The sequence below is a fragment of the Enhydra lutris genome, unplaced genomic scaffold (assembly GCF_002288905.1).
Source record: "Enhydra lutris kenyoni isolate GAN:26980312 unplaced genomic scaffold, ASM228890v2 scaffoldscaffold17, whole genome shotgun sequence".
Classification (NCBI taxonomy): domain Eukaryota; kingdom Metazoa; phylum Chordata; class Mammalia; order Carnivora; family Mustelidae; genus Enhydra; species Enhydra lutris.
The window spans coordinates 3,761,378-3,785,496 of record NW_019154101.1 but is presented as its reverse complement, the minus strand read 5'-3'; the positions used below and the strand labels follow the sequence as shown (position 1 = coordinate 3,785,496).

Here is a 24,119-nt window from a genome sequence, read left to right as displayed (position 1 = left end):
TCAGGATTTCCATAGTTTTTTTATAGCACCCTTAGGTATGAACTTCCACATGCTCTGTTCTAAAATGTCAGTCCTCATAGAGAAGCTCTCTCTTATCAAAGCCTGTCTCTCCTTCTGGGCTGAACCTCTGTATCACTGTACTGGCTTTTACTAGAAAGATTCCTAGATCTATAAGTGGAGAGCTAGGCAGGGATGGTAGGCCACTGTCTTCTAGGCTTCTCCCTTCTGGTGTGGAGCTTTACTTCAAGCTACGTTGGGGCAATCAGGGCCCAGTACTCTTAGCCTGTCATGTCTGGGGTAGAGCTTTCCTATGAAGAGAGAATGGGTGGAAACTCTGGTCCTTTTTTTTTTTTTTTTTTTTTAAAAGATTTTATTTATTTATTTGACAGAAGGAGAGAGAAAGAGATCAAAGTAGGCAGAGAGGCAGGCAGAGAGAGAGGAGGAGGCAGGCTCCCCGCCCAGCAGAGAGCCCAATGCGGGGCTCGATCCCAGGATCCTGAGATCACGACCTGAGCTGAAGGCAGAGGCTTAATCCACTGAGCCACCCAGGCGCCCCAACTCTGGTCCTTTTAACTGTGCCTGCATGGAATAGAGATTCTGCAACATGGAGCCAGAGGAGATGAGAGATGCCAACCTCCTAGGGGGGAAACTGTTGTCTTCCACTGGTAGCTGAAAGAATCATGTGTCCAGTGTTCTTGGAAACACTTGCTCAGAGTAATGCTTCTACCATACTGAGCTGAGGTTCCAGGAGGAAAGAGGAGGGGTAATGGGAGCAGGTCATGGCTCAAATAAAACATACTCTCACTGTTCTTAATGAGATTTGGATTTCCTTAAATATGTACCTCTCCATTTGCTGTATACCCTTAATAACAACTTACAGAGACTTCATGCCATTACTTTTTAAAGCTTTCACCAGTAAAATGTGTTTTACTGGGAAAAAAGTCTATCCTTATATGGCCATTCTCAAAGTCCCACCTCAGTATTAGATACATTTTACCGGAGTACTTTATCTTATTAAGTTAAATCAACTATTTTAAAACTTTATGTGATACAAAAAACTAGAAAATTTAAATGAAATTAAAGAGATGAGATCTGAAATAAATAAGGAGGAGAGGGCATCAGACAGATATGATATTGCTAGCACAACTGAATACTACTCTCACCACTCTGAGCTTCTTGTGTTCTGAGTTTGGTATTAAAAGCTATCATTGGGGCGCCTGGGTGGCTCAGTGGGTTAAAGCCTCTGCCTTCGGCTCAGGTCATGATCCCAGGGTCCTGGGATTGAGCCCCACATCGGGCTCTCTGCTCAGCAGGGAGCCTGCTTCCTCCTTTCTCTCTCTTTGCCTGCCTCTCTGCCTACTTGTGATCTCTGTCTGTCAAATAAATAAATAAAATCTTTAAAAAAAAAATTAAAAAAAAATAAATAAATAAAAATAAAAGCTATAATTTATTCAATCTCAGGGATGTATCAGGTGATTTTCATATATTATGTTAAACTCTCATAAGAACTCCACTATGGTGAGTGGTATAATTTTTGACTTAAGAGAAAAATGATACTCAAGTTCACATAGAGAGAAAGCAGAGAACTGGGAAAGACGGGAATTCAGGTCTGTATTCCTTATGCTCTTCAAAAAAGGAAGCATGTAAATTCAACTGGAGAACTACTTATCAGAAATTAAATTCTATGAGAATTGCAGGAATATTAAATAGGCAACACTGATTAAACATTTGATATGAATTTGTTTTTTGCATGGTAATTACACTTACTTATTTATTGAAGTTATGTAAATCTAAATTTACTTCCAAAATTTATTAACTCTTCAGTGTGTTTTAAGTAGTTTTCTGAAGTTCTCAATCCAAAAGAGTTTGTTTATTTATCAATGTATTTATTAGCAATGGATAACCACTATGCAGTGACCATATTCAACACAAATACATAAGTTATTTTATAGAATGTATTTATTTTGACTCAGTAAGTATTGTTTAGTACATTTCTGTTTTCAGCTTAGCACTGCTTGATTCTGCAACATTAATATCTTTTTCTAAATATTCTGAAATGGAATTGAGTTGGAAAATCAGATAAGGAAAATTTTCTACCCCATGTTAGACTGTTGGTAAGATTTCAAATAGCACAGTAATAACACACCAAAATGAGGTGACTTTACATCATACTGTGTATCAGATACTTTCTATAATAAATTAAGAAAAACCCATATGTGAATTTCAGAGATCTATAATAACAGTTCTGGCTTCCTATACCCACAACAGAAAAATTATGCTTGCTAAGATAAATTATGTTTTGAATCAACACGATTTTCTCAGTTTCATGACATTCTGATAAAAAACAGGCCATATGATTAAAAGAACTGACATAGCAGATTACTGTGAAGCCATGTAAATAGAAAATCACAAGATTTAGCTGCCAACTAAATAGCTAATTGGATAATTTCTAAGCTACATTATTTAACAGAAGCACATATATTTCACTGTGATGGGAAAGTCCATACTGACATTTTATCAGTGTGTCAACCATCACGCATGTCACATTGCTCTCAGTGTTTTTTGGGTTACCTTCCAGAAGGTCATCCTCATCTATACCCTTGACAATCTTGGATTTGTAGTCTCGGAAAAACATGTACTTTAGCAGTCTTCTAAGCTTTTTCTGTTGAAAATATGAAATAAGAAATCTTATACATTATTACATTCACTTTACTGTTTGCAGAATACTATGATAACTAAATTTAATAAACTTATATTCTAGGATCACTGGGAAAAATACAGCAATTCTTACCATAATACTATGGAATAAAAGATGTCATCACATTAAACATAAAAGCTAAAAAACAAACATTTTTGAAGGCACTTTTCATTTGTAAGTATCCAAATGTTCCAGAATTACAATGATTGCTTTTTTGTTTTGTCTTACAAAAAGTTTTAAATTCTTCCTGAAGACTGTGATATCACAGTCTCCAAACTAAGATAACTATAGTGATTTATAAACATCTAGACAAGGATTTTATAACAACTGCTTTAAAAAAGCCAAGCAACTTTCCTTTTTATTGTTTTTTAATCTCTGGAAATCTTTTATTTTTTTTTTTAAGAAGAGTTGGTTTATGTTTTATATTTCTGAAAAACATTCTATAATCTGAGAAATATGTTTTAATGTGACTCAAAGCTGATGAATGATAAATGGGTCATGATGGTTTTCTTTAGTTTTTTTTTTTTTTTTTTGACATTTTTTCTTTGTTTTTATTTATTTATTTTATTTGTTTCTTTGGTTTTCCTTAGGTTTATTAGAAGACCTTAATACTGCTTAACTTTAAAGGTAACTGATAATACTCTGTAATTTGTTGTGTGCTTACACTTGGGATGTATTATAACTGGTCCCTGACCTTCAGGTTTGAGATTCCTAATTATGGCTGAAACATAGTACATTTTACAAAGCTCTTTTACAAGCACCTTATTTGATCAACCCTGAAATACAGACAAATAAAATCATCTCCTTTTTATATACAGGTAAACAGGTTAAAAATAGCTTTACAACTAGAGCTTAGCAGGGCCAGAGGTAGAACATAAGCATTGGAATTCAGTTTCTTTATTTATGATTTTAAGTAAAGTGCCTACCATATAGGACCACTGGGATGAATAAATGAAAGAAAGAGTGAAGGTGCCTAGAGCGAGATAGCAGACAGTCAATGAATACTGCATGAATATAAACTAGAATTAGGAAGAGAAAAAACACACACCTGTAAACAGTTCTTCTGCTACCCTTCTTTTTTTTCTTTGCTCTGATTGCATTCAATACTTCAGATTTTATTTTGTCTTATATTACACCTCTATAAACTACTTTAATTTTGTTTAGAAGATGTCGGCATACAAATACAATTATTATTTTCAAGAGAAAGAGGAGAACTCTGGCAGCTCTCATATTACAGCTATGTTCTCAGCTGATGAAAGGATTCTGGTTAAGAGTCCTACTGAACAGTAGAGGGGCCCTGTCAGTTAGTGTATATTCCTATAGTTTCACTATGATTTTAAATGCAGACTTTCCCAAAAGGCAGGAGAAAGTGTCAATGTGGACTATTTTTTGTGCTAGCCTCTTTAACTCTGTCATGAAAAAGACTGGACATACTCTGTAAAGTACTAATACTAACTCCACTGTTCTCTAGCGGCCTTCATGAAGGACCTTGGCTCCAGGTCCTCATTTTCTATCGGTGCTAGCTCCTTCCTCACAGCACCACTGCTGCCCTGTGCCTATTACTCATTGGTCCCTTCAAGTATAATGAAGTCACCAAATCCTGCATATTTGTACTCCTTACTATCTCTCTGAAATCCGCCTTCCTATCCACTTCCAGTGCCCATCATATTTTGCATGGATTACTGAACCAGCATATTGGCTAGTTCCTTTGCATTTGGTCCATTCTACATACAACTGCATGAGTCTCAGACACCTCTACTTCAACAAATCCTTCAGCCTCTCGACTAATGACACAACTTTGAAATTCTGCTTCTTCAACTAAATCAGACAGGTTTCCTACCAGATTATAGCTTCTCAATAGTGAAGACATTTCTCTTCTCTTCCTTTATATTCCTCATATAAAGAGTTTATGAAGTAAGAATTTATACAATTTAATATTAGATTGGTCATGGTGTGGTTTGTAGGTCTCTGAATCTTACTGTCTGAAGAAGAGAAAATACTATATCTAAGTTTAAGTTGACCTTCAGTCAATTAGAATTAAAATATTTCACAAATATAAAGGAATTGGATATTGGAAAGGATGTTAACAAGGCTATCCAAAAGGTTGATGAGATGTCTTCTGATTGAAAAAACACCCAACCCCCTCCCCCCAAAAACAAAACAAAAAACCAAAAAACCAGCCACAAGCATAGAAAATGGTAGAAGAGGAATGGGTACATGTAATGAAGAGGCCAGGGAAGAACAATCAAGAAGAGAAAAATGGACCATCAGAAACCAAGCCCTGCTCACTGGGGACAATAGCTACCATAACTTGGCTAGTTTTTTGTACATGTAACATTTAGATGACACTACTAAAAACATGTAAAACATTATAAAATATATTTGTTTAGATTTTTAGGAAATTATTTTATTAAAGTATAATGTACTACAGAAAATACAGACATCATGAGCATAGAGCTCAAAAAATTTTCCCTATTTTCAACTAGCTACTCATGGGAGATAGGACAAAATTAGACAGGTAAATACCACCCTAAATATTTTAATTACCAGAGTTCAAAGAGTAAGAAAGGTAAAACTTTACCATAAAAACTCTGGACATTATTATATTGATGCCACTGAAAGACTCATCTCTATTGACTCTTTTCCTATAAATGGTATATCACAGAATAAACCTTGAAACAAACCCTGGGAAAGCCTATAATCTTGTGTAAAATTAGAAGAAAAATAAATATGCCATTCAGTTCTATCTCACTTATCTGAACAAAGCATACGATTGATACTCAGTGAATATTATGTAGCTGTGAAAATGTTGAAAGAGATACGGAATGATAAGTGAGAATTAGTTGGTAGCATAGTTCTAGGTCAGTGCTCTGGTGCTGTTTGAACAAGTATCTATTCTCTTAGAGCAAACCATTCTGTGCAAACTATGAAGAATAAAACATCAGTTTAATAGTTGTATTCCAAGGATATATAACAAGGATACAGTTCCTTAAATAAGCATAATTGAATATCAAACATGGCATGTTAATACAATGAAAATGCTGTATATTACCTTATCTTTGCGCATCAAAAACAGAAGGTCTTCGGCAGAGATTACCCTTGCTCCCCGGAGCTGAGAAACTTCAGCAGCTTGCTGTAACTAACAACAAAGAGAATTTAGAATTTTTTTCCCTCCATAATCTGAATTAAATATACTACAGTCATGATGTCTCAAGAGAGATAAATATACTAAGAGTTAAAAACCTTTGGGAAGGGACGCCTGGGTGGCTCAGTTGGTTAAGCAGCTGCCTTCGGCTCAGGTCATGATCCCAGCGTCCTGGGATCGAGTCCCACATCGGGCTCCTTGCTCGTCAGGGAGCCTGCTTCTCCCTCTGCCTCTGCCTACCATTCTGTCTGCCTGTGCTCACTCTCTCTCCCTCTCTCTCTCTCTCTCTCTGACAAATAAATAAATAATAAAAAAAAAATCTTAAAAAAACAAACAAACAAACAAAACCTTTGGGAATAATCTGGCAATCACATTACTTCTTTAAAAAGTGAAATGTCTTATGTTTGAAAGTTAAAAAAAAAACAGCAATTAAATTAACTCATAAGCCCACCTGTAACTGATACAATAAACAGAAATCCTTGATTTCTTTCATGCAAAAGAAAAATCATGTGCAGCTTCCAGAAATGCATTAATGCACCTGAAAATAATCTTATGAAATTTTATCCTCATATCCATGTGAGCAATGGTTTCACTCAGTATCACTAGTTGAATAAGTATATTATTAATCTGAGCTCCCATGCTGGTATGATTTGAAATAGGCCCATTCAGAACTTTAAAAGATCAACAAAAACAGTAGCTGTTTCTAATATCCAAAGGAAAAAAAATAGTTTTAGTTTTGGCAAGTCTTCAGTGGGCAAAGGATTCAGTCCATAAATCATAATACTGGACTGCATTAATTTCTTTCCACACTAATCACATGCACACAAAAAGTTAACTGTATCTGGAATGCACAACACAAAACATACTGCATGAAAAGTTAGATTCCCCCTGCAATGTTCATCTGGGCCCTTATATCTACAAAGTTGAGATTTTTCTGGAATTCAGAAGTCCTAGAAACACAATCTTACTTGAAAATGACCTGGAAAATAAAAGAATGTGAAAAATGATAGTTCTATTTCTTTGGCAAAGGCAAAATCGGTTTCTTATTTTGATTAGTTGGAAGGAACATAAAATACATCCAGATGAAAAAAATAAAGATGCTGGAGAAAACACTACAAATATGTGCCTATAACTTCTTCCAAATTTGATCAAACTGTGGTGATTGCACCACACCATCTCTGTCCAATATTATAAAAATATTTACATATAAAGGCGGTTCCTAAATGCATTCTTCTTTGAAAGGAATAAATCTAACATATTCCTGAGAACTAATCTTTAAAAAGTGACATACTGTTATCTTAACAATTATAAGGAATCAAATAGTGCATTTGTTCTAAAGAAATTCTGCTCAAATGTTTAAGCGATTTTGCTAAGTAAGCTTCAAACCTTGTCTAAATACACAGACTACAAAATAGACTATAAACTCCCTATGTGTCAGCCTTACCACTGAATTTCCTGGATACTGGTGGTTGGTATATAAACATAATTCTACCTAAATATAGAAATTTAAATTTAACTGTGAGCCATTTAAAAAGAAATCTTGGGGGAAAGGTTTTAAAAAGATGATGTATCTACTCAGAAACTAAAAGTTTTCAGCAGGAAAAATTTGAACATATTTTTCTAAAAACTGGAATAGTGTCAGGGAAAATGTTTTTTTCAAATAAAAACATTTCTATCACAGTATAAAATACACACAATCAGTGTGGAGAAGAACATGGGCCCAGTATCCATTTAAATGTGTGGATGTATATAGGGAACCAGGAGGCAGCCTTGTCAAGTAACTTCGTATTTTCTTTCACGAAGGATGGTGAGGATTTGACAACTGTAAAGTACTATACAGACAGAAGTAATTTCACCTACGTTAAGAAAGGATCAGAAGTATATATCCCAGAAGAGTTTTCCCAACTAATCATTTACAAATACTATGTATCAATAAATCATCTGTATTTATAATTCTCTTCAAAATGTCAGTTTACAAACACATTAACCGGGAAAAGACAGAAAATGGAAAATAAAGACACAGGAGAGTTAGACATTTAAAACACCTATGAAAACCAGTAGACGATGACTGCAGGGATCTGGAACTTATGTCCTGGTATGTGGTCATAATTTTCAGGAAAATTTAACTTTAGTTTTCATCTATCTGATGCACTAATTTCCTTCACCTAACTTCGTGCCCTTACTAGCACTGGCACTGCTGGAATTCTCCTAATATGCCCTGGACTTTCAAGAAGTGATTCCTTAGGACTGAATGTGATCACTGTGTTACTTCACCAAGGCTACCTGCCTCGATGTGCCTCGTGCTCTAAAATTAGCCCTTCCAAACTCTGACCTCTACAGAGTGAGGCAAGCAATTTTATCAGCTAATTGCAGTGATCACACTGTAAACGTGTGTATTATGCACTGGCTTCCTTCTAGAAATTTTTGTCCATGCCTACCCGAAAATAAAGAAACTCCTCTTTAACAATATAGAGCTTAAAAAGCTCAAAAAACAGATTAGCAGCTTGTCAGTCCAGTTCCACAGAAAGCTGAGCTCAGATTTGGTGTCTTTCATGTGAAAGCAATTCTCGAGTCAGGAAACCAAAATCATAAAATATTCCTAATAACTTCCGTGTTAAAAAAAATTGATTCTATATTCTATGCAATCCCTCGACTTCTCATGGGTGGCTCAGTGGGTTAAAACCTCTGCCTTTGGCTCAGGTCATGATCCCAGGGTCCTGGGATCGAGCCCCGCATGGGGCTCTCTGCTCAGCAGGGAGCCTGCTTCCCTTCCTCTCTCTCTGCCTGCCTCTCTGCCTACTTGTGATCTCTGTCTGTCAAATGAATAAATAAAAATATTTAAAAGACAAAAATTTCCTTTGCGTAAATCATCATGTTTGCATTTTAAAATATTTTATGACACTTTATTTGGAAGTTGGGCATAAAAAGTCCTTAAAAATTTACGTCATCTTAAATGCCTCATCTTTGATCCTGCAAATAAATCTCTTCTTAATTTCTCGTTGTTGTTAATGACACTAAGATTCAAACTCATTTTGTTTTCCTCCCTCTGCTACCTTTCCACTAACCTCTGCTGATCTGGTTGTTTTGTTTTACTCTGTTCATGGTCTTGAATTTGCTCTCTACTTAGTATTCACCCTAATCTAGGCTTGTGGAGCTATTTGCATACTGGTTTCAAAATTTCAATGTCTCCAAATTGTGATGCAACCCAGATTTAAGTGCTAAAACGATCTTGCTCAAATATAATGCCCATAATTCTTTTTCCAGGATCTATGAGAAGTCATGATTAGCTAACTTCAGTGTGGTCTTTAAAGCCTGACTGACTCACAGATTTTCACTACACCTTCATTCTCATTATATTTCCTTTTTTTCCCCTCATATTATTCTACAGTTAAACTCCAATAATTTCAATTATATTTTCATACTTTTATGCATTTTTAATGATTAATTTTTTAAAAAGATTTTACTTATTCACTTGTTAGAGAGAGAGAGAGTGCACAAGCAGGGAGAGCAGCAGGTAGGGGGAGAAGCAGGCTCCCTGCTGAGCAAGAATCCTGATGTGGGATTTGATCCCAGGACCCCAGGATCATGACTTGAGCAGAAGGCAGACACCTAACCCATCGAGCCACCCAGGCATCCTATGTAATGATTAATTTTATGTGTCAACTTGACTGGGCCATGAAGTGCTCAGACATTTGGTTGAACATTATTCTGGGTGTGACTATGAGGGTATTTCTGGGATGAAATTAATATATGAATAGGTAAAATAAGTAGACTGCCCTCCCAAATGTGGGTGGACCTCAACCTATCAGTTGAAGAACTGAATAGAACATTATCACCTCACAACTATCAGAATAGCTAAAATTAGCAACACAAGAAACAACAGGTGTTGTCCAGGATGTGGAGAAAGGGGAATCTTCCTGCACTATTGGTGGGAATGCAAATTGGTGTGGTTACTCTGGATAATAATACGGAGGTTCTTCAAGAAGTTAAAAATAGAACTACCCTATGATCCGATTGCACTACTAGGTATTTACCCAAAGGATACAAAATACTAATTCAAAGGAACATATGCACCCTGATGCTTATAGCGGCATTATCAACAATAGCCAAATTATGGAAAGAGCCCAGGTGTCCTTCAACTGACGAATGGATAAAAAGATCATATAAATATATATATAAAATCTTATACACATACACGCACATACATAGAATGGAACATTACTCAGCCATAAATAAGAATGAAACTTTGCCATGTGCAATGACATGGATAGAGCTAAAGAGTATTACGCTAAATAAGCAAAATGAGTCAGTCAGAGAAAGACAAATACCACATGATTTCACTCATATGCTGAACTTACTAAAGAAAGCAAACAAGCAAAGGGAAAAAAGAGAGAGAGGGGGGCAAACCAGGAAATAGACTCTTAACTATAGAGAAGAAAACTGATGGTTACCAGAGGGGAGGTGGGTGGGGGGATGGATGAAATAGGAGATGGGATTAAGGAGGGCACTTGCTGTGATGAGCACTGGGTGTTGTATGGAAGTGCTGAATCACTGTATTGTACACCTGAAAGTAATATTACACTGTATGTTAACTAACTTGAACTTAAATAAAAACTTAACCCATAAGCGCCAAATAAAAGGGAATGGAATGCTTTCTGACTACCTTAAAATGGAACATTGGTCTTTTTGAGAACTTCTTCCTTGGACTAAAACATCTCCTGTTTTTTAGGCTGGACTCAGGCTGGAATTATATTTCACCTCTCCTGTGTCTCCAACTTGCTAACTACAGAACTTGGGACTCCTTAGCTTCCATAATCATGGAATCCAATTCCTTACTACCTAACCTACCATCTTTCTATCCATCTATCCAACCACATACACCTCCTCCACACACACACACACCCCTTATTGGTTCTGTTTTTTCTGGAGAGCCTTAATACAGAACTATATTCAAATTATGAGAAATTCTGGATTCCTTATGGGATACAGCACTTTATTCTTGAAAATATAGGTTTTAAAATAATTTTATTTAAAAAAATCTGTGATTATCTTCATACAATAGTGTTTGTTACCTAACCTAGGTGTGAAACTCATATACCCAGTTTATAATATGTTGATTATACTTGTCAATGAGTTTCTTCTTTATCTTCCTCACCCAGTTACTTAATACTTTCACTTCCCAACTACATTTTGAATAAAATCTCCAGGTCCAGGACCACCATTCCCCAACAGGCAGTTTTTAAATGTTTGTCAAATGTTGGCAGCCCAGTTCCCGTTGACAACTGTCAGTTTCTCATCTTTGATATAAATGAATTGGGCTAGATGAAGTCAATAAACTCTGCATCTGTCTGGGACCCATAAAAATTCGGCAAAAATGTTTCCTCTAAAGTTCCAAAAGGTCTTAAAAGTATAGCAAGTTTCACAATTATTAACATCCTGAAAATATTCCATTTTAACCACACTTCTGTTGTACCTTTTTCCTTTGTGTTTTAACTAAATCCCTGGATCTTACCTTTTTGAAGATACATAGTAAATAAATAAATAGTAAAAGGCAAGAGTTGTTGAAAGCCATGTTATGAAAAGCTAGGCTGTCCCCTGGCCTAAGATTTATTTGTCTGTCTTTCTATCCATTGGTTGACCACTCACTATTTACCAGGCCAGATTCTAGGTCAGACGATGAAAGGAAGCTCTGCTTACAACTGTACTTCTCAGCCACCAATTCTCTCTGAGTCTCCATGTTGTGACTGAAAGCAGCAGGAGTTTGGAAATCTGGATTCCAGGTCTAGCTCTACTACTCACATATTCACATAACTGTGAGATCAGATATATCAATTACTTCCCTAGATTTTTCAGTTTATAAATATATTTTTTTCCATTTGAAATGGGTAACCAATGGTTTTAATGACTACTAGGAGAATTAATAATCTTAGCAGTAACAATAGCTATCATTTATTGAATACCTAATTTGCACCAGGTACTGTACTGTGTGTTATATTCAATTTGCTTAAACATTTTTAAAATTTAAGTTAAAATGTAAATAACATTAAAAGTCAAACTATACTCTAAGTTTTTAATGACAGACATGACTACCTTATCAAACTCCTTTCCTGTGGTTCTGCTTCAAGAGGCAACCACTTTCAACTTGTTTAGCTTGTTCTACTGTTATTCACCTCCATATTTGAAATATGTTTATAATATGCTTCTTTTCTTTATTTTTCACCTATAAATACTCTCAATTCTACCACTGAAGATAAAGAAGACACAGTGTTCTCAGCTGCCTCTTATTTAAGCATCTCCTTCTTCCCCTCTTGATTTTATCTACAAAATTTAATTAAAAAATTAATATCCAGTGTTTATATTTTTAGATTGTATAAACACTATTATAGCTTGGCTGCTATGAATGAATTTTTTTTATAATTTATAAAAAGATTTTTCTTGTAGTTAATAATTTCCTTGATTTGTTTCTTTGCTTCTTTTTCCGTGAGCCTAAAACTGTTTCATCCCAAACTCTTTGAGAGATTTGAAACATATAAGGATTTCTTTCAGTTTCTTTGTTTTTATTTTCCTTCAGAGACATCTCATCTGGAGTTCTCCAACTCTTCAGCTATTCCTTTTGGATTCTTCATTTCTTGATCCCATTTCTTGCTCTATCTTAGTTTACATCCTTATTTTGGTAGTTTTTTTTTATTCTTGAGCATAGTTATATAACAGCTGCCTTAAAAACCCCATCTGCTAATATCAACACCTGGTTATTTTGGAGTCAGTTTTCATTTTGTCTTTTCTCTGGGGTATGAGTCATGTTTGCCTGTTACTTCATATTTTAAGGAATCTGGAATTTTAGCTGAGATACTGTGATTGATACCTTACAAGGACTCTGGATTCTGTTATGTTCCTCTAAAGAATATTGATTTTTTTAATTTTTTAAACAGGCAGAATGAAAACTAGAAAACTAGAATGAGCTCAAACTTCAATACCTTTCTTCCTCACCCCGTGGTGGGGCTATAGTTGAAAAATACCTCTGATAGTTTGCTGAGAAGGGGTTTATGGGAAATAAAATTTTAAAGATCTAGTATTCTGAAAATTCATTTAAGCCACCCTCACATTCAGTTAGCAAATGGGGTATGGAATTCGAGCTTAAAAATCATCTCCTTCAGAATTTTAAAGGCATTGCTCCACTGTCTTCTGCTTAAAATATTGTTGTTGAGAAGTTAGCTATTGTTGTTGTTTCTATTCTTAAGGCTTTGTGTGACCTTTTTCCTCCTCTGAGAAACTTTTAGTGTTTTTCTTTTCATACCTAAAATTCTGAAATTTCATGGTGCAGTGCCTTGGTGAGGGTCTTTCTACATATATTTTCTTGGTACTCACAAGGATACTGTAACTCATATATTTCTGTCCTTCATGTCTGGTAAGTTTTCTTGCATCCGTCTGAATTTTTTTTCCTTCTGTTTTTCTGGGTTCTTTTTAGAACATCTATGGTCTTTGTGCCTAGGATCTCTAATACCAGAGTTTGTTTTATTCAACCTCTCCAGAAAGTAAACCTATGTTATTTTTGCCAAGTGGATAAAGGATAGTTGACTGCCTATATGGCTTTGACAGGGACTGGGATCTTTATACTTTCAAAAAATCCTCTTGCTTTTCACCCAACCCAAGATTTCTTTCTTCAGAGATACTTTCAATCCTGATTTTTTTTATTATTATTTATTTTCAGCGTAACAGTATTCATTGTTTTTGCACCACACCCAGTGCTCCATGCAATACGTGCCCTCCCTAATTTTTCCAGGTTCCAAGGTTTCATTTTTCTTAGAATTTTTAAACCTCTGGCATTTCTATCCACCTTTAAGCTGCCACAATTTTTTTGACAAATTTCATCTGTTATTTAATCTTTACCCATTTTGTCTTCGTAGGTTTATGCCTCTTTAAATTATTTTGCTGTCCTTTAGTGTGGTTTCAGAATGGTTGGAGATAAGCACATGTTATCACCCATATTTAAGCAGAAAATGATACTTCTTTTTTAAAATGTTAACATTTACTGAATGTACTATCTTGTGCTTCTTGTCTTCTATATATTACCTCTTTTAACCCATATGGAAAACCTGAGAGATGTTCAGGTACAAAAAACTGGTACTAAATAATAAATGCTTAACATCAAGCCATTTATCTTTCTCTCCAAGATTATTAATTTCTTATTCACAATACAGGAAGTTATGATCATTAAATCAAGCCTTACATTGTATAGAAGCCTACCCACAAAAACATTTATTTGCCTTTCAAAACATTTTCATTGCTGGCAATGAAATGGTTGCCAAAATAAAAATGGTTTGGATCAAAACATCCAAGCCAGTTGCTTCATGCAGACATAGCTTAAGGACTGAGGACTAAGCAAGTGTTTGAAAGGAAATGGATTTGTAACTAAATACAGTTAACATTCAGGATACTATAAATGTAAGATATATGACTTTGTATTTTCCTATCATATGATCTCCTTATTCTTTGTTAGTGACTGGTCTTCCACTGTCTTAGACATCTGAAATATAAACAAGTATATAAATTGATAAAAGATGTGCCTAACTTTTTAGAGTTTCATTTTAACTTTTCTTTTTAGAATAGTAAGTCAAAGACCGTTAAGGCAAATTTTTTTTTAAAAATATGATGAAGCTGTAATTATCAGTATCTCATGACTCAAAAAATTCAGTTTTATTTCTATACATATTTTAAAGAATTACCAAGTCACAATCAATATAAGCCTGCAAAGTTTTAAAAATGTCCATTAAACAATGGCTGCATTTATTGTATAAGAACAGCAAACTTGACAAGGAACTAGTTCTTTGGTTACTCTTATTTAAAATATGAAATTAGGAGAAAAACAACCATTTGTAAGTTTTCTTTTAAACTACTTTACATAGAAGTTATTCATAAGCAACTTTTAAGTCTAAACACATCAAGGTTTGCAAGTACACAAAAGGATATGTTGGAAAAATTTTAAAGCTGAAATTAAAGTAATAAACTAGGTCATAACAAAGAGGACATTGGGAGAGGGAGAGGAGAAGTGAGTTGGGGGAAATTGGAGAGGGAGACAAACCATGAAAGGCAGTGGACTCTGAGAAACAAACTGAGGGTTTTGGAGGGGAGGGGCATTGGGGGGATGGATGATCCTGGTGGTGGGTATTATGGAGGGCACATATTGCATGGAGCACTGGGTATGCTGCATAAACAATGAATTTTGGAAGTCACACACACACACACACACACACACACACACACACACACACAAATTAAATTACATTTAAAACAATAAACTAGGTGATAGTTTAAATAGTACACTATTCTGGATTATACCTTAATTACCACACTAAACTGGATTATAGTTTATTATCTGTTTATTTTTAAAGATTTTATTTATTTATTTATTTGACAGAGAGGGACAGAATACAAGCAGGGAGAGTGGCAAGGAGAGGCAGAAGTGGGCTCCTGCTGAGCAGAGAGCCCCATGTGGGACTCAATTCCACATGGGGTTATAGTTTAAATATTATACTTAACTAACTATAGTTAGTACTATTTAAAATTTAATTATTTACTATTTAATTATTAAAACTAGAATACCATGTAACTGCTTCAACCAGCACACAGAAACAGAGAAGGAGGTAAACCATAATAGATTCTAAACTATATGGAACCAACTGAGGATGGCTGGAGGGGAGGTGGGTGGGGAGATGGGGTAACTGGGTGATGGGCATCAAGGAGGGCACTTGATGGAATGAGAGCTAGGTGTTAACATGCAACTGATGAATCACCAAATTCTACCCCTGAAACTAATAATATACTATATGCTAAATAAGTTGAATTTAAATTAAATATAAAAATTTTAAAAATAAACTAAAATACATTAAAATTGTAGAAAGATGGTAGATCTTGACTTTGCTCAACATCTACATAGCAATTGTTGTTACTCAATAATTAAAATGATATAGTGTAAAGATCTAAGGTTGTACATTTTATTTGCATTTCTTAACATTTTAAAAGTGTAAACATTTTGGTAGATTACAAAATGTGTACTTTTCTTGTCTACAATTAATAATGACTCTTTTTTTCTCTGCTTATTTCAATGTCTGTGCTTCCCTCCATATTTCCTTCTGTTCCCAGTCTTCCATAAAGGTGTCCACTCAACAAGTTGTGGCCATTAGTTATTTCTTCAAAAAAACAAAAATCTAACAGGTAAAAGACTGAGTTAATTGCTTTTCTTTGAAACCCTGCTTAATTTTTCACATGATAACCAGATTTCATTTCGCCCCAGAATGTTTAGGAATAAACACAGGTCTTGTACTAAATCTTTGTGATTAGGTCAGGTTATTAAAAGCACTGAACTACAAGACCACACACAGACCAATGTAATGACTGGAAAAATCACCAAATGGAAAGAATAAGGTAATCCTAAAGAATAATCACAAGGAATGAAAAAAAAAATGGATTGCTAATTTTATCTCTATTACTATTACCCTTGTTTTGGCAAAAGCAATTTTATAATTTGGTCCTTTTGTTGAGAAAATACATGGAAAAAGTGCCAACTTTAGAATTTTAGAGTTCTAACTGCTGATGCTGGGTCTTAAAACCTGTTCAATGCATGGGGGGCAACTGTCTGCTATGAAACTCGGTTAAGGTGTGGCTTCCTGTCAGTACTGTGATCTTGAAGAGTGTTCCGGATCATTTAGATTATTACCTCCTTTTATTGTCTAACTCAGTAGTTTTCTCCATGTGGACCACTGATTTCACAGTTTAATCGAAAAGCTTTAAAAAATCATTAACTTCAAAAAAGTTTCCAAAACCACAGATTGTTTTCCCTTTCATGAATTTTTTTAAAATGCCTCTGGTTTGATGTTTACATTAGGCATTGTCATGCAGCATACAGTAAGCCCTGAAAAATTGCTACCTACATTTATTCAGAAATGAAAATTTAAATTTCAGGGTCATCATAAAAAAGGTTATCATTTCCAGTATTCACAAAGATTAAAGATTATTATTGGACTACTGATTAGCACTAAGGACTTATTTTACCATAAACAAATTTAGGATATAAAAAATTTGTTTGGACATATACATATATACACACAATATATATATATACCATGTATATACATATGTGCATATACATGTATGTGTATACATACACACATACATATGTATTTCTATATATATCACTAAAATCCCTCTCTTAACAAGTTTTAAAAAAATAACTCTCATCTGAGGTTAAAGGCTATAGAGTTCTTCAGATAGAGAGCTAATGGCTTCTGTAATAACTTGTCATGTTGAATCACCCTAACATGAAATATAATGTGTGCCTTAAGGTGCATACATTCTTGAAGCTATAGTTTTAAACAGAAGAGTGGCTCTTTCTGGTCCTCAGTTTCTTCAAATGGGAACAAAAGAAAGGTAGACACCAAATGAGCTCCAAAGGTGCTTTTGGCTTTTACTTTCTGGTTCTAGTTTTTAACCTTAGGAATGGTTTACTTTTGGCTTCATAATTGAATGCTTGTATCACTGAGAGAAGAAATAAATAAAAAAGAAAAGCTCAAAGAGGTGAGGAGCATGAGGGAGTCAGTTTTCAAAAAAAAAAAAAAATCTACTTGGTTAAACCAGTAGAAATAGCAACCAATCCAATTAATCGTGTCAGTGGATGAAGTATGAGGTTGGATCATTATTTAGCATTAATGACTTATTTTACAACAATATTCCCCATGGTACACAAATCAGCAGGTGAGAGAGTTAATTATTCCAGTACCCTACCCAGTAGTTCCAGATACATTTGAAAGCCAAAGTCAGTTGCAAAATGGGATTAAAGCAACGCAATTACCAATACATAATTAAGATTGGTCTGTACCTGATTCTAATCCGCTCTTTGCTTTTATCATAAGATGAACATAGATAATTTGTATATACTTCCCCCTCAGTCTGTCAGAGAAAGTAGCCCTATTCAAATTTTGTATTCAAACTTCGCTTGCATAGGAAAACCAATCAATGTTGTATATAGTATTTGTCAAATTAGAAGACGTATATGTAAAACTAAATGAAAAGTCAGGTTTCCTGGGCTCAGATGTCAGTCCCATATTCTACTGAAGAATTAAAAAGGTTATTTAAAAGGACTCAAAAGGTTATATAGTACAAATCTTGTTACACTCACAGGTCATTGTGAAGATCAAATGAAATAATGTTGTATAGGCACCTGGACTTTAAGCACAACAGAAGCATAATGTATTGCTTAGGAATGACCCATTCTTGGTTAGAGGATTAAAAAAGTAATCTATATAAGGAAAGGGGAAAAAAAGTCTACTGATAATTTGATCAGCAGAGAAAATGTTTTAGATTTGTTATTTAAACCCAAACCAGGATATTCTTAAGAGATTCCTTGACATCAAGCTAAAATGGTACCACCATCCTGTAACACTCCCACGGTCACATTCTGAGAAAGCAGACAACATAGAAAAGACAGAGTCCCACATTCTTCAACAAATGCAAGTGACGTGCCACAGCCTCTCTGAGGTCTCCTCGAACTCAAGCACAGACCGAATCACCCTCTTCCCATTGTTTCTGGGGACATGGTAAGACTTCAGCCAGCTTACCACTGATCACCCTACTTTGTAAAGATCTCTTTATAAAAAGGCTTCCCTTCAAGAATGCAAACTCCATTAATGTAGTCTCCACAGACCACATAAAGGCTATGAATCTTAAGAGAGACTCAAAGACATTGCTACAGATTATCTGAAACGTCTAAAGAAAATCTGACTCATCTGGAGTTAGCTCAGTTAGATACTAGCCATTATGAATTTCCAGCCAAAAGGCAAATCAAGTTGTGCCTCCAACTCTAATCAGGATTTGTAGAAAATCTCAATTTATATAATTTATCTGGCTGAAACTCAGCTAACGTATGTGTGTCTGGGGTAACTCTGGGGATGACCCATACAGGAGCACTGGTATTTACCTGAATATACCAGTCAGTTTACTGGTCAGGAGCGTGGAAATAAAAAAGATAACATAGTTAAACTGGGAATTTGGAGAGAGTTTACCCAGAAACTATTTATGAAGATGTGGGGAAGGTTTAGGGAAACTGCAAGGGGTAGTGTGGCATCCTCCTGGCTCTAAGAGCAACAGAGGCCATTATGAACCCTAGGCTTAGAGGGGGAAGGGGAAGGTAGCCACCACCTGAGCCCGGAAGCTGGTGAAGACCACCCTGCCAGGGATACAGCTACCTTTGGCCTTACGTTCATTCATCCCACTCTCAGCAATCCTGCTGGTGCCTCTCACTGGCCAAACTCAACCAGAAGTCAGACGGCAAGAGAGATCTAAAGAGATGAGCCTCTCAGGGTACAGAAAAGGCGGAAGGGTGAAAAGTGAGTCTAGAAGGACAAACATTAGATGTCCATTATCACCTGAGTCTTCAGTCTTACTAAGGCTACTTTCCCCCTTAAATACCAGAAGTAGAATGGTTTTCATTTCCTTTTAAAATCTTCTGTTCAGACAATTTAAAAACAGAAATGGGTAGCAAGTGTCCTCCTCCAAATATACAATGGATCTGGTGATGGAAATTATAATCCTAGATTCTAAGACTTAATTTAAGGAACGATAGCACCAATAATACACAGAACAAGAACATAAACTAGCACATAGTGTATACACTACAAGATGACTAACGTATTTGACATATTTTTAAAATTGTTAGTTTTTCTAATTTTTGCAAAAATCCTATGAGTTAAGGGATATTAATATTTTAGTTTTTTTCATAGATAAAGGAACAGCAGCTCAGAGCATTTACATGACAAAGCTATGACTAGAACAAGTCTTTCAGACAATAACTCCCTGTTTCCATTGTATCCCATGGCTAGTATCTTTTCTATGGCAGCTAACTTTTCCATTTTCCTCATGTAAACTAATAGTTAATAGTTTCCTCATATAAACTAATATTTAAGTATGTAAAATTCAGTAACTTGACCAATCAGCATTCAACACTTTACAGAATTTAGACAGCATTAACAGTTTAATATAATTTTCATGGAGTTTTAAAAGTCTCTGATACAAATTTCTGGAAATATTCTTGTGTAAACATAGCTTGGTTTTTGGAATAGAAAAAATTTTTTCATATGGTCCATAACAGATCTACTCTTAGACACATAGCAATTAGTTTAGAAGTCTGAATGTGCCATTAAGACTTTAATTAAGGGATGCCTGAGTGGCTCAGTCGGTTAAGCGTCTGCCTGAGGCTCAGATCATGATCCCTGGGTCCGTAATTCCTGAACCTCAAGTCAGGCTCCATGCTAAGTGGGGAGCCTGCTTCTCCCTTTGCTTCTACCCCTCCCTCTGCTCATGCTCTCTCTCCCTCTCTCTCTCTTCCTCTCTCAAATAAACAAATAAAATATTTTTTAAAAGAACACTTTAATTAAATTCAAAGTTAGCAGCTAATGTTTCAGCTCCAATCCTGGGTGTATGATCTTGTGCCAAATGATTAATGTGTCTTATCTTCAAGTTCCCATTTTTAATATAGATGTAATGATACTTGCATCTTGGGGTTGTGTAAGGACCACGTTAAATTATACACGCAAAGTGTCTGGCACAGATTCTCAAGAAATATTCATTCCTATTGTACTCTCACCATTTTCTGTCCCAAAGGATGTGTGTTGGAGTTCATGTGAAAAGTGTGAGCACAGAGCCTGACAAAAAGTCCTTCTCTCTGCCTTCTTGTAGGGAAGGGTATAGAAGGGAAAGGGAATTTTCACCAACTAATTTTATTCAAGTGTCATATATTTATAGATTCCAGTGTTGTCCCATCCCCATCAGTATTTGTGCTCTGTATTGTTTAAATTATTTAGTTATGAATTGTCACAGTCATAGCTATGAATTAATTAGAAGGGGAAAACTCCCCGAAATGATTTACTTTTGTGATAATGGCAGTTAGTGAATAAATGTAAATAAGTACTACAAATACATAAATAACTGTAGGTAGAATACTCACTTTGCATTTTTACTTCTCTAAAGCACTTAACCTAGTACATAGCACAGGTAATTAAGACAAGAAATTAAAAGAAAGGATATATAATTTGGATGGTTAATTAATAGAAGTTCTAGAACAGAATACGGAGGGAAAGGAACATTTGAAGAAATAATTCAAGAAAACTTCCCAGCACTGGAAAACGTAAGATGCCAGACTAAATCTATCAATTGTTCAATGCAATGGATGAAAAAGCGCATACCAAGTCACTTCACACTCATTCATCCACAAACATTTACTGAGAACCTGGCACAACTCTTGATGGCAGGGATAGAACATTAAACAAAATAGTCAAAGTCCACACTGTCATGGAACTTATATTTGAGGGGTCAGAGACACATAATAAACTATTTAGTATGTTATCCTAATCCCTATGTTACCCCAAAAAGAGTAAAGAAAAAATTTTAAGAATGGAAAAAAGAGTAAGCAGGATCAGGTGTGCTGGAGAGATATGTGTGGGGTGTTATTTTATAAGGGTAATCAGGGAAGTATTCATTAAAGTAACACCCGAGCAGAAACCAACAAGAAGGGGGTGAGCCACATGGATATGTGGGAGAATACTTCACACAGGGGTAACAGGAAGAATAAAGGCTCTGAGGTGAGACCATTCTTGGACAAGATAGAGGAAAAGAAAGGAGGCTAATCTGGCTATAGAAAAGACAGTGGTTATAGATTAAATCAGAAAGGCAGCCAAAGTGGGGTGGGGTGCATGTCATGTAAAACATGCTAGATATATTATTGTGAAATTTTGGAATTCTGAGGACAAACAGGAAGTACTAGGAACTTACAGAAATAAAGGAAGAAAACAGTTCACATGTAAAGGTTAAATAATTAGAATGTCATCTCTACAATGACCTTTAACATCAGAAAGTAATAGAGAAATGGTTTCAAAACACTGAGGTAAATAATTTCTAACCTAAAAGTTTTTGCATATATGCAAATTGCCAGAAGTCTCTAAAGGTAGAGTAAACAAATTTAAGACAGGCAAATTATATAAAAATTCACCTCCATGGATGCTTTCTTTTTTTTTTTTTTTTTTTTTTTTTCTGACTTACCTATTTTTGAGCATGGTTGATACACAATCACAAATTCTTCCTCAGAAAGCTTAATGAACAAGGTATTCAGCAAAATAATGGAATAAGGAAAAAGGACGAATTTTCCTTGGCTCACTTCCTTGTAGGAAGTAGTGTAAGACGTAAGTATGCTACAGAGAATGAAATAAAATCCCAAGGCATGAAGGCAGATACCCAGCATGGTAAAGAGCAATCTCTCTGGACTTGACAGAGGGGTCTAGGAAAGGTATTCTTAAAAAAGATGAGATTACAGGAATTATCTTTTTTTATTTATATCCAGAGGAGATTCACACTTAATTGAGAGCTGGGTATGAATTACTGGCAGATAAATAGAGAACTAAGCAAAAGGGCAAGACAATTGCTGCAAGGAAAATACAACAAAACTTACAAGAAAGTACAAATACGATTCTGCAGAACTCGGCTATGGATTCAGGTGATCTCAGAGTCAAAACAGTGTAAACAATAACTAATGAATTAAGTGAAAATTAGGATATAACTGTATTAGGATGTTAGAGCAGGAGTGGCTGCAGTGGAAAGGGATGGTGGGGGAAGGGAGAAAATGAAAGATTGAGGAATAAAAAGGAAGAAAAATTAGTGGGATAGTAGATGAATAGGATGAGAAATAGATAAAAATTTGACAGAAGAAAGGGGCAGTTTATTCCAGTGGGAAAAAAGAATTATTTAATCAATGGTTTGACAAACAGCTAACTGAAGAGAAAAAAAGTAAGATTTCATCTTATGCCATATGTAAAAATAAATTCCAGATAAGTCAAAAACTTAAAATGTAAAAGATGAAATGATACAAATCATGAAAAAAGATCCAAGGCCTATATCTACAATCCAAGGATGCAGGAGACCTTCTCATGCATGGCTAGATGTCTACAAAGAAAACCTAGGCCTTGTGGGAGCTAGTCTCTAAAGAAGACCCCAGCAAATGGTTCCTTGTATTCATGCCCTTAGAGTTCTCTCCCACAGTGAATCTAGGCCGGGCTGTGACTTGTTCTACTCAACAGTCATAGAGGAGGCGATGTTCCAGGACTTTTCTGCCTTGAAAATAAAAGTTGTTGCACCTCCTACTTTTGAAATTTTTAGAATATGGTGCCACGAAGTAAGACTCTGCTGGACAGACCATATAAAGGGACCAGATGGAGAGGAGAGGCACTGAGTCTACATAGGGAGGGAGGAAAGTCCAGCCTTCCTAAGAATCCTGGTAAAGATTCCAGATGACATACCTCTAGGTCGTATCTGACTGCAACCAAGTGAAAGACTACAAGCAAAAAACAAAACAAAACAAAACAAACAAACAAAAAACCCCCCCAAAACCTAGTTGAGCCAAATCACTAGACCACAAGAAATAATAAAATGATTCTTTTAGAGGGAATAAAGGGAAGAGGCAGAAGAGAGAGAGAGAATAAGCTCTATGCCAACTGTGGATCCCAAAGTGGGGCTCAATCTCACAAGCCTGAGATCATGACCTGAGCTGAAATCAACAGGTGGGACATTCAACCAACTGAGCCACTCAGGAGCCCCAAGTGGTTTTTGCTTTTAGTCCTACTATGGTTTGAACTGGTTTATTAAATATCAAGAGACAATAAAAATCTTACAAGATGATCTAAGACACAATACATACAATCAAGTATTAGAGAGACATCCTTATTCAATGCTGGAAGTTCAAAAAGGAAAAGTATAAACACTTATGATTATATAATATTTTAAAACATTTTCATGGATTATTTGAAAAAATTCTGCAATGCAATTTTAAGACATGTAATGACTTAGTAAATGTTTTTAGTAATTTATAAGAAAGAAACCCATTAGAAAAATGTAGGAACACGCAATTCATAGAGGAGCAAATCCAAATGTCACCCAACATAAAGACGTTCAAAGTCACTTGTAGTCAGGTGGCAAATTAAAATGAGATATTTCTTCACATTCAGTATTTGAACAAAAACTAGAAGGAGCTACAACTTTTATTGTTAGCAGGCACTGGAGGAAAAGCATCTGACAATATATATTAAGATTGATCAATTATGATGAAAAAAGAATGCTATAGATAGGGAATGCTATAGATAGAGAAAAGGTAAATTATATTCCACAGCCACAAATGCCCATTGACTCTTGAATGGATAAAGAAGAGGTGAGATCTCTCTCTCTCTCTCTCTCTCTCTCTCT

At 35.3% G+C, this 24,119-nt stretch overlaps 1 protein-coding gene across 2 annotated transcripts in view; it reads right to left on the bottom strand.

Annotated features, from left to right (window-relative positions):
- LOC111147563 (SPT3 homolog, SAGA and STAGA complex component) overlaps positions 1–24,119 on the bottom strand; it is a 517,332-nt gene that overhangs the window by 149,342 nt on the left and 343,871 nt on the right. For both annotated transcript variants that reach the window (XM_022503666.1, XM_022503665.1), the window contains exons 4-5: positions 5,751–5,837; positions 2,572–2,662 (exon numbers count right to left, since the gene is read on the bottom strand). In XM_022503666.1, the coding sequence (XP_022359374.1) occupies positions 2,572–2,662; positions 5,751–5,837 (178 nt within the window). The remainder of the gene's footprint in view (positions 1–2,571; positions 2,663–5,750; positions 5,838–24,119) is intronic.